General features: G+C 32.7%; 2 protein-coding genes and 1 long non-coding RNA gene across 5 annotated transcripts in view; all 3 read right to left on the reverse strand.

Annotated features, from left to right (window-relative positions):
- Nucleotides 1-11,750: 11,750 nt before the first annotated feature.
- LOC111398484 (RNA polymerase II transcription factor B subunit 5) lies at nucleotides 11,751-17,660 on the reverse strand. Of its 3 annotated transcripts, none has more exons than XM_023025401.1 (3): nucleotides 17,503-17,660; nucleotides 16,688-16,741; nucleotides 11,751-12,167 (listed from the first exon to the last, which is right to left on the reverse strand). In XM_023025401.1, exons 2-3 carry the CDS (start codon nucleotides 16,720-16,722, stop codon nucleotides 11,990-11,992), a joined length of 213 nt encoding a protein of 70 aa, XP_022881169.1. In that variant the 5' UTR covers nucleotides 16,723-16,741; nucleotides 17,503-17,660; the 3' UTR covers nucleotides 11,751-11,989. The 3 variants fall into 3 exon arrangements, with proteins under 3 accessions (XP_022881169.1, XP_022881168.1, XP_022881167.1); XM_023025400.1 differs by lacking the exon at nucleotides 16,688-16,741 and adding an exon at nucleotides 12,750-12,803 and having other exon boundaries at nucleotides 11,815-12,167; nucleotides 17,503-17,658; XM_023025399.1 differs by lacking the exons at nucleotides 16,688-16,741; nucleotides 17,503-17,660 and adding exons at nucleotides 12,750-12,803; nucleotides 13,565-13,716 and having other exon boundaries at nucleotides 11,815-12,167.
- The window catches only part of LOC111398483 (protein cornichon homolog 4-like), a 7,371-nt gene continuing 2,962 nt past the window's right edge, over nucleotides 14,369-18,777 (reverse strand). Inside the window, exons 3-4 of the mRNA XM_023025397.1 lie at nucleotides 14,740-14,862; nucleotides 14,369-14,649 (exon numbers count right to left, since the gene is read on the reverse strand). Of these exons, the coding sequence (XP_022881165.1) occupies nucleotides 14,607-14,649; nucleotides 14,740-14,862 (166 nt within the window). The 3' untranslated portion in view covers nucleotides 14,369-14,606. The remainder of the gene's footprint in view (nucleotides 14,650-14,739; nucleotides 14,863-18,777) is intronic.
- LOC111398485 lies at nucleotides 18,306-18,777 on the reverse strand. The gene is made up of 2 exons (XR_002703351.1): nucleotides 18,677-18,777; nucleotides 18,306-18,586 (listed from the first exon to the last, which is right to left on the reverse strand). It is a non-coding gene; the product is annotated as an uncharacterized LOC111398485 (long non-coding RNA).

Here is an 18,777-nt window from a genome sequence, read left to right on the forward strand (position 1 = left end):
TTTGGTAATTGTAAACCTGTAAGTCTGTAACTATTTTCCCATCAGAATTTCAGTAACAAACCATCTATTCGAACATATATTGAACATGTTTAGGAAAACTTTTTATATCGTTGATCGAAGAATTTTACAAGAATTAGTACCTAAGTTGTCTCTTTCATTAACATTTAGGGTTCTTATGCATCGTGGTTTCCAATTTCCAGTTGGAGAGTCTCTTAAATTTGTTGTACTTTTCATCATTCTAGTTTTTGTACTCTTTTGAAGATTCTATAGGCTGGTATTTGCTTAGCATTTGTCTGTTTGTTCCAAGACTCTTGGTTTTTAGCTAAAACATGTGCAAATAACGTTAGTATCTATGCCGCATTTCGAATCTAAACCAAAAAATTGTTTTAAAAAAAAATAATAATAATAAATATAAATATATATATATATATATATATATATACACGCACTAATAATTTAATTAATTGACATATTTTTATAACTAATTTAGGTCAAAGGGAGACGGCTCTTTGTTTTTCTTCTGGTTTTATCCATATCTATAGGAAAAAGACACAACTTGAGACACCAGTCTATCCCTTCCAAAACTATACACTAATTGCTACTTCTAGCTTTGGGTTTATCTACCAACTTTTTCTTATTTTTATCAGTTTCTTTGTTTTTTATACCAAATTGTTTCTACTGTTTGTTGATTTTTGTCATATACAAAGAATTAAATACAACTTGATCCTTCATTCATCGATTTGTGTACGTAAACATATAATAATACATCATCAATTGTTATCTTATTTTTTGAACTTAGCTAGCCATTTGCATTATTCTTATAATGAATTTGACAACCCTAATCGTTTAAGAATAAAGATTTCTGAGATCGTGTAATACAAAGATTTCTAAAAAATGCACTTTTTTCATGAAAGTTTTTACGATGTTTCTATTGTAACATGGGATTCTTTTCTCATTATTGTTATTTTTTAAGTATATTAGTGGAACATCCTTAAACATATATTTTGATCTTAAATTAATAGAGAAAAACTGAGTTTCAACTAAAGATCCAGCTAACTTTGTGTTGCGAACTTTAGTTTAACAACAAAACATTCAAAGATATACGGGTAAAAATTATTTTCTTTTTTCGTCAATTGAGGTGAGATTAGATCATATGTTCCTTTCAAAGTTTTGTATTTTCTTTTATTCTCTTTCGAGTATTAAAAATACCCACTTGTGTGGGTTCGATTTGAAAAATAAACAAATAAATGGATGGATAAAAAAAATAATTCATTCAAAGTCACCGAAATTACCAATACTTTGTTACTGCAACTTGTATTAAATTAATTAATCCTGACTAGGCAGCATGAATGCTGATCAAGAGTCGAGGGCTAGAAAATATAATTAAATATAATAGAAAAGAAGAAGCGTGCATGCATGAGGCATCAGCCTGACCAACACGCCGCCACTTGCGGCGGTAGAGGCGTGAATCTGCGGCGGTTGCTCCGCCGTGAGTTTTTACAATTTCACATGCAGAGAAAAAGATTTTCTTGGTCAATAGTCAAATCCTTGTATTGTTGGCTGGCTCTGCTTTTCACAGGTTTGCACATGAAAGAATGAATTTAGGTTAGACTCCCAAAAAACACGTTACTGAGTTGTCTACTCACCAATCTATGCTTTTTCTTAGGATAGTCGTTGTTACTGTATATTCATGTGATCGAGGCGGAGGCGCACACAGAATCCTTGTCGGTTCTTTTTTTTTTTTTTTTCAAAATTATTTAGGTTTATTAAAAAAAAAAGAAAAAAAAGGATATTTTGGCCTTTTTTTAATTTTTTAATTTTTTGGGGAAACCAAGAGAGATAATGAACTAAGTTCAAAGTCACGAAGTGAAGTTCATGCATTAACCAAGGGAGAGAACATTTTCTTGACTTGCATCAAAATATATATTGTAATTCTTGTAGATAATTTGAGTACGCTAAATCGAATAAAATTCAAATTAAGTGGATTTTTTTAACTATATGATGGCAAAAATGTCTCACAAACTATCATGTATGCAAGTGTCACGAACCTAGACCTATTTCCACAATCGCCTATCATGATCCATTTTCAAGAATTAAAGAAGAGTGGCGAAATACAAATACAAAATAACTATAATAACAAGAAAAAAATTGATTAGAATTTTGATAAACTAAAGAAAAATCATGAATCTTGAAAAAATTAAAATAAATCCTTTTTCGTGAAAAATTGTACAACTACACATAAATCTAAGAAAGCCTTCATAATAAGCATCGGAAGAGACTACAAAGGGTCCCAAATTTCATCATGCGATATGGTTCATTACTATTTTATTGGGATAAATAAAGCACTAAGAGGTAACGTATACTTAAAATGACACGAATTTATTTTTTTCTATTCGATGTAGAATTCATGTTTATACTACAATTAGGAAAGTTCAATCCGTTTCATTTTTCAATATATATATATATATATATTCCCATTCTGTATAGAGTAATCACAAATTAAATCTTAACAATCTTCACATTGACTTTGAATTATTTAAAGCCTTCGAATAGAAATTCTTTCATATCTCCTCCAAACCAAACAATGCGTCTCTGCCATAGTCCCATCTATACGGCCCTTTCTCATATTAGAGAATTACAACGCTCCACCTAAAGAGTGTTGGCACTTAAAAGCAACAAATTCTTAGAATTTCACGTCGGTTCATGTCAAAAAATCCTTTTAAAAAATTATGGAGCGGCCACATGTTTTGCTTTCGTGAAGTTCATCAGGATCAGCATAAATTTCAACATATAGATGCATTATAATGCCAAACCAATGCGTTTGTGCAAGTTTATAGACCCATTAGCAAGAATACAATATTTGGCGCCTGCTTTTTCCCTTTTAGTATGCGCGAGTTGCAGTATTGAAAGTTGTGGAAGTCACGTCAAGGTGACACTCTACCGCTGAGTTATATCCCTTTTCTTCCCCCATCAAGAAGTAAAATTGACTAATCCTAAGTCAAAGGCTTTCACAGTTTTGGTTTATATGTTCATAATGATACCATGAGCGCTTTAGGGCTTCTCATAAGCCAATCCGCAAATAGATTGATTCTGACCACTCATTGATTTGTCTGGTATCTAAATATATGAGAACGACAAGCAGCTCTAGATTCAGGGGCTCTTGCTATAGCCAAACGTAAGGGAAAGATCATTTATATCATATTGATCCGAACTAATCCGTATGCTCCCATTTTTAATAAGATTCCAGGCCTTTCCGAGTATTTTATTATTAAGTATAGTCATGATTTTTTTTAATTGACATATCGGGGGCAGAACGTGCTTCTATCCCCTTATCGAATTCTCTGCCATTATCTATAACATGAAGTGTCGTAAGATATTGTAATAAATGTTATAGTTGAATAAAATTCCATCTCCTCTTCTCATCCCTTATCTCTTTTGATGAGCTCTTCGAGAGTAATGGTATAGGCGTAGGCTCATGACTCTTGAAAGTGATTATCGCTCGCAATGGCAACCCTGATAGTGGCAACTTACTGGCCAATGATATGCCATGACCCATGACAATGAACACATCATTTTAAAGAACATTATTATCTCTCACGAAGAAAAGATACATACTGGTAGCGCCAATGTCAATATCTCTATTTACTCCCCTTGAACAATTATCGAACTTGCTTTACCTTTGAGCAATTTTTCTTGAGGTATCCAAATTATCCACATCTTTTGAAAATAAGGGCATGTCTTCCTTATTCAAATCCTTTCGTGCGTGTGTATCCTTGACTTGCACTTCCTAAAAATCAAATGCTCTCTTCGTTCTATAAAAATAGAGTTGCTTTATTTTTCGTCTGTTCCAAATTATAGACCACTTTTCTTGTTGAAAGTATAGTTGATTTTTTAAATTCTAATATGCCACTATTTAATGTGCCTTGTTATCAACAAATTTAGACTAGCTATTAGAAAGAAAAAAATATATTTCTAAATATATTAATTATATTTTCTTGATCCGTGTAAAAATGGAAATAAACATATTTTTATAGGACGAAAGGAGTATAACTTTACTATCAAGTTATCACATATCGTAATAGTCTTTGACATAGACCCTTATTCCTTAAAATCTCCCTTCGAGTCTCACAAAGAACGCAGTAAACTCGTTTAGAAGCATATTATTGATATATACTGCTTTCGACAACCAAAACTGCCACTGGTATCGGTCACTTTTGTTTTTTGACAATGTCAAGAGGGAGAATCATTAAAATCCTTATTTTTGCTTAAGCTCTTATTCTTAGTGCCTAAACATAGATTAGATTATCATATTCTGTCTTAAAGCAAATACGGATAGTACCATTTTCTAAGCAATATCCAGACATTAAGAGGCATAAATTTATTATTTTTTTCTTTTTTTATATATAATTTCTTAACTTTTTAACTATTTCATAGATAATTGCTTCATTTATAAGTTATGCTTCTCTATCTTTCCTCATAATTTAACCTAAATATTCCATCTATCCAGAAAAAAAGATACTTTTTCTATATTCTCAATAAGTAAAAAAATAAATTTAGCCTGTTTTGTAGGAGATTCAAGACAGTTCGTATATATTGAGGAATATGGTGGGTACTCAAATTAGAGAATATTGACAATGAATGGTTCTTGGAATTAATCCTATGTAGACTTTTGTAAAGGACGAGTCAAATACAGCGAAGACAAATTTTCTTTTTCTTTTATATTCGCAAATCTAGAAATTTTATTAGTATTTATGTGGGACATGAGAACTAAGTTTCACAACCCTCACAACATTTTTTAGACATATAAGAGATACTAGGGTTTGGCAAAATTCTCAAATCGAACCTGTCCAAAATCAAATGGAACCGAATTGAGTGGTTCTTCTGAAATTAAATATCTGAATGGGTATTTGAATAAAAAATCAACGGGTTCGATTCGATTCTTGGTTCTAGATCAATAACCAAAAAATCGAATCTCCCTAATTTTTTAATTTATTTATTTTAAATAAGTCAAATTATTTTATTTTTTAAAAAATAAATTTGTTAACTAGTTAATTTAACTCAAACCTAAAAACATGATTTTTCTATTTTTAATTTTCAATCCAAACCCAATTTAATTAAATTGATCTAAGTTTTATTCAAGTATATTATTCTATCGTAGTGCCGAATCTACCTTTTGAAGAAATCAAATTGAAGTTCGACAGTGTCTCTCTTATTTATTTTGAACTCGCTAATTTTTCTCTTTCTGTGATTTTAACAATCAAATCTATAAAGAACTTAGTAAAGAGAGGCGCAAAAGACACATAAGATTGGATTACGTTATTTATGTTAAGAGCTAAGATTGAACATGTCATTAATTGAATTAATGTAACTTAGCAAATATTAAAAAAATTAATTATAGTATGGAACTTGAGAATCGAATCGAATCAAACCGAACCAAATGGAACTGAATCCGAATGGTTCCATAGTTAAATTTGGATCCAATGATTCTACTTACTAAATATCCGAAAATTTTGGATCCAATTTGATTTTTGTTAGAATCGAATTGAATTGGACCACGCCCAACCCTAAGAAATACAAGATCAAGATGTACAAGCTAAGAGTCAACAATCAGATGAAACAATTAACCATGTTTACACCTTCCTTCCCTTCTAGGCGGCCGCTAAAGCCCAAAATATCATTCATTCGAGTTTGATGTATATCTCTTTGAAAGTTGAAGATGAAGAACCAATTTCATTACAATTTGATTCATCGTAGAGAGGAAAAAATAAAAATAATTGAGACTAAACATTTAAGTACTTATGAGATGCTCAATATTTAGTCAATGCATACGAGTTTTTAATATCTTAAAAACATTATGTGTGTCAATATTAGTGCAACTTCACTTTCTCCTTATCTTGTCTTCCCCTAAAAACACATAATAAGTTGCAAGAATTAATTTTTTTGAACCTATGCCACAATTTGAAAAAATAAAGAATGCAATTTTTTTTTTCTTTTGTTTGTTTATTGATACTTTTTCTTCATTTAAAATTTCACATTACAAATCCACCAGACTTTACCCAAATAATTCAATTAAAGATTATTTTTACTATAATTAATTGTGTCCAAACTTAAACGTAGGTGATCCAAATGTCGCCATAACGAGGAGTAACATGAAATATAGATTCCAAAAGTAGTGTATCTTTGTCTTTTTGTGAAGAGAATGAGATTACAATAGCTTAACAATTTATTTAATTGTTCAATAAATTATCATTTTAAGTACTCGAGACAATTTTCATTTAGGTTGGTTTTTTTGGGGAATTTCCACTGTTGGAAATATTTAAGAATAATTCCATAGGTATAGAAAATTATTGGTAGAAATGATACAGATGCTAATAGATACTGTGTTGGCAGCATCTGTATATTGCAATTTCTGTGTTTATTGTGTCAAAAACCAATAAAAATCTGTTAAGTGTTTTTCTGTAAAAAATTTGTCAATTATTTATGCACTTTTAGCAAAATTGAATATTTAAATAAGATCAAATAGTATGATTAAAATTCTTAAGCATCTATTTTGGAACATTCGCCCGAAAGATGCCTTAAAATTGCAGTTTCCGTCAGCCGATAGATTCAATTGTAGGTATTGACTTAATTGACAAATGTGAAATTTAAGCATAGTTTGTTGGAAAAATAAATTCAAGAAATGGTAAATTTCAAATTTTAATAATAACTGAGTCCCAATAAATTTTAGGCTTCAATAATTAAATCAAAGTCAAGCAAATTCTAGATTCTGAACTCCCAAAATATATAAAATCACATAAGGAATAATATTTCAATTCCGTGCAATCACATCGTTTTGACCTATCATCTTCATGCCTTACCTCCATTGTTAGATAATAAGATCTGGACTAAAACGACACTTTGAACTTCTAATTCTTCTTGATACAATCATGCAATACATCATATTCTCAAATTCAAACCTCTCTTTAAAAAGAAAAAAAAAAAAAGACAACTCAATTGGACTCTCATCAAAAAATGTTATGAATTTTGAAACATGAATACGCGTTCACTACTTCGACTCATGTCAAGTCTCAACTTAGTTATTTGGTAGTGCAATCTGATCTCACCGTTAACATATCAAAGAATATCGAGTTCGCAGATAACAACCATTAGTCTATAACATATTTAGGTAATTCATAAGACAGTCGAATATATTTTAATTTTTGGGCACAGTCATACTATAAAAATTTATATATATATATATATATATATATACACACACACACACACACGAACTTCTTAAAATAAATTATCCATATCTATTCATTGATCTAAGACAAATCAATTCTCGATAAAAATATGAAATGTATGCACTTCTCAACGCAAACGCATGATTCATATTATTATTACAAGTCAAGAGTAACAGTCTTGTCTTTGTTTTCTGCATATATTAAAGATACTGGGATAATTCCACAATATTATTCGGGATACTTTTCTTTGTAATTATTTGTAACCTTATAATTAGAGCCTTTAATTTTATAATTGTTATCAAAATAATTAGACAAATTTAAAATGATTAATAATAGTGACAACAGATCATAACCATCATAATATGTTTACAAGCGTCATTGAAAGTAGTTGCTAACAAGCAAATTTCAGAATGGTCATGATACGTGATGAAGTTAGTAGATAACTCTCGATAACGCTCAATAAAATGATAGCTCGATAACTACCTTTCGGCAAAATTTAACAATAAACTTTCAATCATTTGCAAGTGAGATGTATTTGCACGTAGCTTGACATGTATAATTGTAATGTCTAAGAAATCTTAATGTTAATTTACCTAGATTGTAATTTCACACAAATACTACACATAATGTAATCAGAGGGTGTTTAGTTGGGATTAAAATTAGATTTTTTAGTAGATTGTAATAGAAGTTTTTGAAATGTGTGATTAAAAAGTTGTGAGACCCATAAAAAATGTAATTAATATTGATTGTTTGACTTTAACTTAAATTAAAATTAGATTTTAATCTGTACAAAACGGGCTCTCAATCTATCAAGTCAAATGGATCTTACGGTTTTACAACCTTATTCTTGACTTTCAAATCGCCGTTGGATTGAACAAAGAACGTTAGAACTAGAAGAAGGTAAGACGTTAACATAAAGTGTAACTATCTTTCACTTTCAAGGTGTACTTTGAGTGTTCCTCCTATCTGGGTAACGTAACCTAACTCCCCATATTGCATGCAATAACAAGATTTCTTTTACATAGGCCAATAAAATTAATTGGGTAACTTGCAAGTCATAACTACTGAAATTGAAATCAACGACAAATTATTAATCAAATTGATTAACGTCAATTTCTCAAGGTATCGGTCGAGGGTCCCTCTAGTATGATATTGTCACGTGACTCGTTGTCTCTTAATATTTATATTTTATACATATGTGTAAATTGACATATATAGTTCTAACATATACATTACGATAAAACAAATCTACCTAATACATATCTTATTCTTAACTTTCATTGTCGTCTTATGGATAAAGATTGTACAAACCAACGATCACTACAGATAAAACAAGAAAAGGTATAATGGCAAGATTTATAGAGTTCAAGTTTATTTCACTATCAATGGTGTACTTTCGAGAGTTCCCACGTTCTAGGTAGCTCAACCTAGTTCACCCATATTGCATGTAGTAACAAGATTTCTTTGACATAGGCCTACAAAAAACTAATTGAGTTACTTATATGTCAATGCTGCTGAATTGAAATCAACAAAAAAGTATTAATCAAATGGATTAACGTTAATTCTAATGAAGTCTTATTACAATTGGAGTTCTTGAGAACTTCCAGAGATTACTTCAATTAGTGGATGCGAAAGTCATTGTGAGTCACAGAAACACTTCTTCCTACAAATAATAATGAGGAATAAGACGGATGTAGTTATTAAACTTTTCATCATATTTTCAGTCTCCAGAGAGGATAAGTTTTTGAGAAAATTACATGGTACCAAGTACTTAAAGACCACAATTCAAAAGACAAGGACCAAGTTCCATTGTGCACAAATCAGGTTTTGACATAATATAATGAACCATAATTTTATTCCCACCCAATTCTAACACTCGCAATCTCTCTCACACTCGCAGTCTCTGTCTCCCTTTCCATCTTCTTCCTCATTCAGATTATGCCGCCGCCGCCACCGCTACCATTGGAGTATCACCCACTAGAGATCAACCTCATTCCACTTCACCGTTGCCAGCACATTGCTACGGGAATGAAGAGATTGGAGCCTACGACGAAAGCTCCGATCTGAAATTCGCTCTGACGATTTGCTGTGGCCGATGGTTTGCGAGGTATATGTGCTGTGAAAAATTCTCCGATGAGTTGCTGTGAACGCCGCTGCTCGCGGCTTTGCTTGATTTTTTCCATGATTTTGATCGTTGGTGGATTTGACGGGTGGTGGTGGTGTGTGCGCCTATGCAGTGGTGTTGCTGATGGTATGATTAGGCGGTGAGTCGTTGAATTTTTTTTACGATTTGTGGTGTTCTGCCAATTCGTGTGCAGTAGCTCTGGTGGTGGTGGTGCCCCTGACAGTGGCTGTGTGCGGTGGTGGAGTTGTTGGCAGTGGTGGAGTTGGTAATGGTGATTTTGGGTGGAAACGGTGGTGAGATTGTGCATAGGTATTGTTATTGTATTTGGTGGTGGCGGTTGTGGTGGTTGGAGAGCTGGTAGAGTTGATTGGCTAGGTTTTTGTTAGCAATTGATTGGATCTGGTGGTGACTATTTTGGCGGTAGCGGTGGCAGTGGTGATGGCGGTGAGGGTGGTGGTGATAGGTGGTTGTGGATATGTGATCCATTGTTTCACCCTTGATCAATGTGACCTTAAAATTTGATAATTGTAACCAATAAATTCGAAAATGTGACTAATAAATAATCTGTGACCTACAATTTTTTAATCTGCGACCAATGATGAAAACTATTACCTATAAAAAAATTTATTTGCAATCTCGAAATAATTTGTGACCAACAAAATTTTTGATTTGCGACCACGAAAAAATCTGTGACCTATAATTGGAGATTTGTGACCTTAATTGTGTAACCCTGACTTTTATTATATTTAAATATTAAATATTTTTAATTAATTACATAAAAACCTGATTTTTGCATAATGAAACTTAACAACTTTAATTTTGAAGTGTGCATACTTAAAACATGGTTTGTGTATTCTTTTATGTTTATTTTTTTGTAGTTAGGTTTAATTCGAAATCATGCAACCGAGAACGGTTTTTATTTTAAAAAAAGAAAAAAAGAAAAAAAAAAAAGATATGGAAATTTTGGAGCACTTGATGAATTAACATGCGATGTCATTTGCTTTCCTAGTTTAGTTTGATGAAATTAATACAAGGGCCTGCTTTAATAAATGGTGAAGGGCCAGAGGCAGATCTTCCCCAGAATATTTAAAAGCCCAAATCCAATCCTAATCCATTTAAAATATATGTGTTGAAATAATGTTTTTCTCTTGCAATGTGACAAAATCCGTCTTGCTTTCATCATTTGGAAACTTTTAACCTCAGTTATAAGTTTGTAGTGACTAATCTGTTTGTCATTTTTTATCATCATTCATAGACCAACCATGTTGAATGGAAAAGTAGGTTCATGCAGTGACGAATCCAAAATTTTGAGTCAGCACATACGATCGTTGATTGTTGACCGTCAACTGCAATAAAGTATTAAGAGCACGTTTGATATCCTTTTTAACAAAAAATGCATTTTGAAATAGTGATTTCATGGATAACGTAAGGTTAAAAAAAAGGAAAAAGTTTTTAATTTGCGCGTAATATTATTTTATTGAAAAATATATGGTTAAAAATAAGATAAATAAAAAAGTATTTTTAAAAAAATGAAAATAAAACAATTCCTAAAATTTAAATATAATAATTATTTTGTTCATATTGAACATATATAATTCTGTTCATATATTCACCAAATGACATTGTTGCCAAATTTCGTATAATTTAAAGGAAGAGCATGATTTTGAATCTTTATAATTTCATTAAACCCAATAAATGTAATATATATTATTTTGTTGAATTAAGTGTCAAAAGCAATGATTGCCATAGTGGTCAGGTTTTTAATGTTCAAAATAGGACCTCATGGTTCGAATCTCATCCAATCCTTTCCTATCGCATTAATTTTGGTAGAAATTGTAAAACTAAAAAATTTGCACAATAAATTGGCTTTGAAGAGATTCGAAACCGAGAAATGTAAACTCTAACCATTTCAACCAGAAGGAGAGTTTGAAAGAACAAAGAATTATCAGTAATATAAACTAAAACCTTAATCTATTGTCAAAAAAAAAACGCTTTCGACGGATCCAGCAAGGGCGGCCGTCCTAACTCGCTACTACCTAGATCCGCCACTGGGTTCATCTTCTCCTTGAACAGTTTCTAAAATTCTACAGGAAGATACGCTTATCAGTGTGAATTTATCGTGAGTCACAACGAATTCTTGTAAAGAGAACTTAAATTTCTTTAAATTTGTATTTTACTTACATTTTCCTCTGTTGTATTTCACATAAGTACACTACTGATATAATCATATGCAGGAACATCCTACTCATGGCGTGAGTTTGTGCCAGTTTTTCAGGCTTGCCGACCTAAAAATGAGGGGAAGGCTACTTTGTGGCATGAAACCTCGAGAGCCAAACCTACGGTCCGTGAAACCTAGTGGGGCCTAATACCACCAAAAAATCGGATCAAATAAGTCATAATTCAGCTTATATTAAGATCCATAAGCACTCTGTGAAATAGCAAAACAAACGCACACCAACCCTGTGAAGTTCAATTTTTCACAAGAACTGTACTCAAAATTAGAATAGAAATAGCAATACTTGGCCTTAATGTAGGTTTAGTTCGTAAAATTTAGGTCCAAATAAACAAACAAGATTGTACATACTTGAAAAGCATGGGCATCATTACGTTAGGAATGCAGCAATGATCCTTACACAGATTAAGAAGGCTTCTCATAGGTATTTTGCTCTCTGAATGATGCAATGGCGCTTCGTATCATCCCAGCCACGTCTGATCGCACAAAAAGATGAGTGTTATCCAATACTTGAATAATGAACTTATCTGCTTGAGGCAGTGCAGCATTCATGTTGATGATAAATTGTGCCATAGGTATGTCACTGTATAAGAAAGATAAAGCATATCCTATTAGATGATAGCTATTGACAGAAAGCACGAAGTGGATGCTCTGCGATATCATGAATTTCACACTAAACGTGGTTAGACTGATGACAGTGTGTACTTAATCAGTCAGATTCAACAAACACGGTAATGCTGGTACAAAATCCAGAAAACAACATTAATTAGTAAAATACATTTGAAGACTGTCTTGTTTCAAAATCTGCTATCTGTTTCAACTATTTTGATTTCAAGTACAGTGTAGAAATAGAGGAAAAACGGCAAAATTCTTGAGTTGCGAAGACCAACTTAAGAGTTGGTTAACAGAGGCTCAACATATCATTCATATATATCATATGTGGTGCAGCTAATCCACACTCGCTATCAAAAAGCAAGTGCAACGGAGTCGAGGATCATTTTGGAAATGACGCCTCAACATGTGTCTTCCCAACAGAAAAAATGAAGAGGGTTTTGTGGAAGTCCCATTTTTTGTGAGGGTAGGGGTCGCAGAAATTGAAAATCAAATGCCACAATAGTTGGAAAATTAACACAATAAAGAATTTTGTCACCAAATAGTAATTTACCATGAAATGTACAATCCTCTGATGGCATTCACCATGATGTATTGTATCTTTAAGCTGCAACATAGAAAAAAACCATTAGAGAGGATTCATTTCACTTCTCAAACTGAACTTCAACAATAAGCCAACATTTGATCACCTATTGCATAGTAAAATGAACTTTTTAAGGGGCGAGATAGATAAGAAAAAATCATAGCACTGCCATCCTCACTCATTCAAGCACCAAAGCAAGTGTTAATACCTAAAGAATAGTTTCGAAATTAAAGAATCCATACATATTCCATTCGAACACCAAAGGATTAATACCGAAACAGCCCCAATTCAAAAATATACATGAACGATTAACCACTGATGATAACTAAATACACCCAGCAGTTCTCTTTAAGGAGGAAAATTTAAAATCGCGAGTGTACTGATCTAGACTCGGGATTTTAATCCCAAAAAAATCCAACAATCCATTTATCTGGAAACCAAGTAGACCTACTGTTTTGTTGCCTTTGATCAATCTACAGCCTCACGCATATAATCTTAATTCAAGTACTTCAATTTCTAAAGATTCAGATAACAAGACCTCCAAATCAGGGGTGCATCCACCTGGGTATTTCACCTATTACACTTGAGGGGAGACTAGTTTTAAGGGCAAGGAGAAAACCATGAACAACCACATCAAAATCACTGTTGCTACCATCAAGAAACAACAATTTTGGAACAAATAAATTTTAAGGAGTTGAGTTGAAGTTAAACCATTCAATGCAATCCGATCGAGTGAGATTTCAACTTATAAAGCCCGTTTTTAAACTAATAAAATCCGATACTACCTTCCAAGCTCAGTGGTGAAGATGTCGAGTAGAAATCACTGCAACACAAGGTAAATTGGTGCCAAAGGGGTGATGAATTGTCTCCCTTTCGGCCTCTCCTTCAGGCCCAATTTTTGTGTAATACCGAAGGAAGAAACCCTTGAGAAAAATTAGACAAATCCAATATTTTATATTTATTACCTTTACTTTTGACGAACCAGCTAAAATAATTATTAAGCCCTGTTTGGTGGCCTTAAAAATTTTAAAAATAGTTTTGTATATGGTATTTTTTGAAAAATATGTGAATGAAAATGATGAAAATTTTGTCGACTGGTGGTTGATAATAATTTTAAAGCAAAATAAATTAAAGGTTGTCAAATAAGGGCTAAATATTTAGAAAATTTAATCACTTCAAAAAATTAAAATTTTATTTTGCTCATGTTTGATAACAATTTTTCACCCCAAAAAATCAATTTTTGATCGTTATTTCAGTTGTCATTTTTCACTTCTTCACTCACAGGTGGAACCTACTTTTCTCTCTAACAATTAAAAAATCAATTCTCATAATCACTACCAAACATTCCCTTTAATCTTGGTTCTTTTACGTTTCTGGAAATGTTCCCAAAATTACGTTATTTTAGATGATTTATTTTCTTCTTTATCGCAACCTAACATAAAGGAAGAGCGATTCGATCATTGAAGTACTGCGGGAAAATGATATTTAATAAAATGATTCAAATTGTCGCCTCATATACAGATGCTTGAGAATATTTACACTTCTTAATAGGAATATAGCACTTCGATTGTGACATGACCGAAAATATGCAAAAACAATGAACACTTGCACTCAAGTATGTGAAATTGTAATGGAGAAAAAATGGGTCTCAAAGATCAATGTAAATGGGAAACCCTGTGAATGCAAAAGCATTCAAATAATTTAAGATCTTTGCTGTAACAAATATAAGTTTCACAATCATTACAAAGAGAAAAATGTGCTAGAACAAGCCAGCTGATGCTGCTATTCTTCAATACATTACAGCATTCGACGGGCCAATGACTCGATCTACAGTGAATGCTCATCGTCTTCCAGTGCATTATAAATCATCCTACACCGAAGAAAATGGTTATTGAGACAGTTCGAAAACAGAGGTTAACTCTAATTGTTGTAATCGAAGAGATTGCAGCTATTCACTCACCAAAACAAGGACATGAAGAGAAGAAGTATCACGTAGCCCAGTTTGAAAAGGCGCTGCTTCTTTTCCCAATTGAGCAAGTTGAATATCTCGGTCACATCTACAAGGTGCTGTCTTCGCATATACCTGATTCAAAGAGAGTGGCTAGATTTGTTATCTAGAACTGTCATAAAAAAATAAAAAAGAGCTTATCTAACTAACCAATGAACAAATGGCAAAGCCAAAATTTTTCGCACTAAAGCAACATTTTTCTCATTTGCTGCAACAGTATGTTAGCAATTATCAATATCCTATATGTTTTAGCACAGTTCCACGCACAAAGAACGAACTGATGATATAACTGTGTAAACAGAAGAAAATCCAAAAATATTGGACATATTGAAAATTAGCACTTTAAAATTCTACCAGGTGAATATGTTAATGTAATTAAAAGACTCAAAAATGCATAACTGTGCACAGTTGTTCCAAGAATATCGCAATCTACTGACAAATAATCTCCCAATCTATTTATAAATTTACTAAATTTGCCAATCACTCGAACATTGATTGCAAAAAAGTTATGGTGAAATTATAACTACAATCCAATTCAACTCTATAAAGCACTAACATTCAGATCAATCCTGATATAACATCAACGCCAACTAGCATAAGCCATAGATTATCTATACTACCAGTATAGCTGATTGGGTGTCCTTGACTGACTTTCAAGATCAAACATCATCTTTCCCCCCATTTTATTATATTTTCGTTCTATCTACTCTATAATCCTGTTCCACTTGTAGATTATAAACCAACAATCGACTTGTACCATGAACCAATAGCCATATGCAAGCAGCAGGTTAGATGTTTTATAGAATCTTACAAGGCATTAATATAACCATGGCCAATGGGATACCTAAACTGCTCAAGACTGTTCTGTAACTTCCACTAGTGCTCCAAAGTTAAACTGTCACACTTCAACAGTAATGTTGCAAGTATAATTACTCCTGGGTCCAGACTATATCGTGTGAAAAATTGTCTGGGGGAATATCTTGGATCAGTATAAATAAAATGCAGAATGTGTCAACATCGTGGTGTCAAATAGCCCCATTGAACTTACCTCCGATTTGATTTGCAACTCAACTAATTTTCCAATCATTGCGATTCACACCAGTTCGGACGAATTAAGATAAAAAAGGGTTCTCCTAATATATATCTAAATTGCAACAAATCCTTTTAGCACATGAACCAAACCCAATTTTACGAGTCGTCAAATCCGTCTATTTTCTTACCTGCTCTAGAACTTTCATACTCAGACCAAAAATCAACAATTATGTGGGCAAAAAAAATTCTGACTCATTTATAAATAGATCGTGCCATAGGTATGTCACTGTATAAGAAAGATAAAGCATATCCTATTAGATGATAGCTATTGACAGAAAGCACGAAGTGGATGCTCTGCGATATCATGAATTTCACACTAAACGTGGTTAGACTGATGACAGTGTGTACTTAATCAGTCAGATTCAACAAACACGGTAATGCTGGTACAAAATCCAGAAAACAACATTAATTAGTAAAATACATTTGAAGACTGTCTTGTTTCAAAATCTGCTATCTGTTTCAACTATTTTGATTTCAAGTACAGTGTAGAAATAGAGGAAAAACGGCAAAATTCTTGAGTTGGGAAGACCAACTTAAGAGTTGGTTAACAGAGGCTCAACATATCATTCATATATATCATATGTGGTGCAGCTAATCCACACTCGCTATCAAAAAGCAAGTGCAACGGAGTCGAGGATCATTTTGGAAATGACGCCTCAACATGTGTCTTCCCAACAGAAAAAATGAAGAGGGTTTTGTGGAAGTCCCATTTTTTGTGAGGGTAGGGGTCGCAGAAATTGAAAATCAAATGCCACAATAGTTGGAAAATTAACACAATAAAGAATTTTGTCACCAAATAGTAATTTACCATGAAATGTACAATCCTCTGATGGCATTCACCATGATGTATTGTATCTTTAAGCTGCAACATAGAAAAAAACCATTAGAGAGGATTCATTTCACTTCTCAAACTGAACTTCAACAATAAGCCAACATTTGATCACCTATTGCATAGTAAAATGAACTTTTTAAGGGGTGAGATAGATAAGAAAAAACCATAGCACTGCCATCCTCACTCATTCAAGCACCAAAGCAAGTGTTAATACCTAAAGAATAGTTTCGAAATTAAAGAATCCATACATATTCCATTCGAACACCAAAGGATTAATACCGAAACAGCCCCAATTCAAAAATATACATGAACGATTAACCACTGATGATAACTAAATACACCCAGCAGTTCTCTTTAAGGAGGAAAATTTAAAATCGCGAGTGTACTGATCTAGACTCAGGATTTTAATCCCAAAAAAATCCAACAATCCATTTATCTGGAAACCAAGTAGACCTACTGTTTTGTTGCCTTTGATCAATCTAGAGTCTCACGCATATAATCTTAATTCAAGTACTTCAATTTCTAAAGATTCGGTTAACAAGACCTCCAAATCAGGGGTGCATCCACCTGGGTATTTCACCTATTACACTTGAGGGGAGACTAGTTTTAAGGGGAAGGAGAAAACCATAAACAACCACATCAAAATCACTGTTGCTACCATCAAGAAACAACAATTTTGGAACAAATAAATTTTAAGGAGTTGAGTTGAAGTTAAACCATTCAATGCAATCCGATCGAGTGAGATTTCAACTTATAAAGCCCGTTTTTAAACTAACAAAATCCGATACTACCTTCCAAGCTCAGTGGTGAAGATGTCGAGTAGAAATCACTGCAACACAAGGTAAATTGGTGCCAAAGGGGTGATGAATTGTCTCCCTTTCGGCCTCTCCTTCAGGCCCAATTTTGTGTAATACCGAAGGAAGAAACCCTTGAGAAAAATTAGACAAATCCAATATTTTATATTTATTACCTTTACTTTTGACGAACCAGCTAAAATAATTATTAAGCCCTGTTTGGTGGCCTTAAAAATTTTAAAAATAGTTTTGTATATGGTATTTTTTGAAAAATATGTGAATGAAAATGATGAAAATTTTGTCGACTGGTGGTTGATAATAATTTTAAAGCAAAATAAATTAAAGGTTGTCAAATAAGGGCTAAATATTTAGAAAATTTAATCACTTCAAAAAATTAAAATTTTATTTTGCTCATGTTTGATAACAATTTTTCACCCCAAAAAATCAATTTTTGATCGTTATTTCAGTTGTCATTTTTCACTTCTTCACTCACAGGTGGAACCTACTTTTCTCTCTAACAATTAAAAAATCAATTCTCATAATCACTACCAAACATTCCCTTTAATCTTGGTTCTTTTACGTTTCTGGAAATGTTCCCAAAATTACGTTATTTTAGATGATTTATTTTCTTCTTTATCGCAACCTAACATAAAGGAAGAGCGATTCGATCATTGAAGTACTGCGGGAAAATGATATTTAATAAAATGATTCAAATTGTCGCCTCATATACAGATGCTTGAGAATATTTACACTTCTTAATAGGAATATAGCACTTCGATTGTGACATGACCGAAAATATGCAAAAACAATGAACACTTGCACTCAAGTATGTGAAATTGTAATGGAGAAAAAATGGGTCTCAAAGATCAATGTAAATGGGAAACCCTGTGAATGCAAAAGCATTCAAATAATTTAAGATCTTTGCTGTAACAAATATAAGTTTCACAATCATTACAAAGAGAAAAATGTGCTAGAACAAGCCAGCTGATGCTGCTATTCTTCAATACATTACAGCATTCGACGGGCCAATGACTCGATCTACAGTGAATGCTCATCGTCTTCCAGTGCATTATAAATCATCCTACACCGAAGAAAATGGTTATTGAGACAGTTCGAAAACAGAGGTTAACTCTAATTGTTGTAATCGAAGAGATTGCAGCTATTCACTCACCAAAACAAGGACATGAAGAGAAGAAGTATCACGTAGCCCAGTTTGAAAAGGCGCTGCTTCTTTTCCCAATTGAGCAAGTTGAATATCTCGGTCACATCTAC

This window comes from Olea europaea, chromosome 8 (genome assembly GCF_002742605.1).
Source record: "Olea europaea var. sylvestris chromosome 8, O_europaea_v1, whole genome shotgun sequence".
Taxonomy (NCBI): Eukaryota; Viridiplantae; Streptophyta; class Magnoliopsida; order Lamiales; family Oleaceae; genus Olea; species Olea europaea.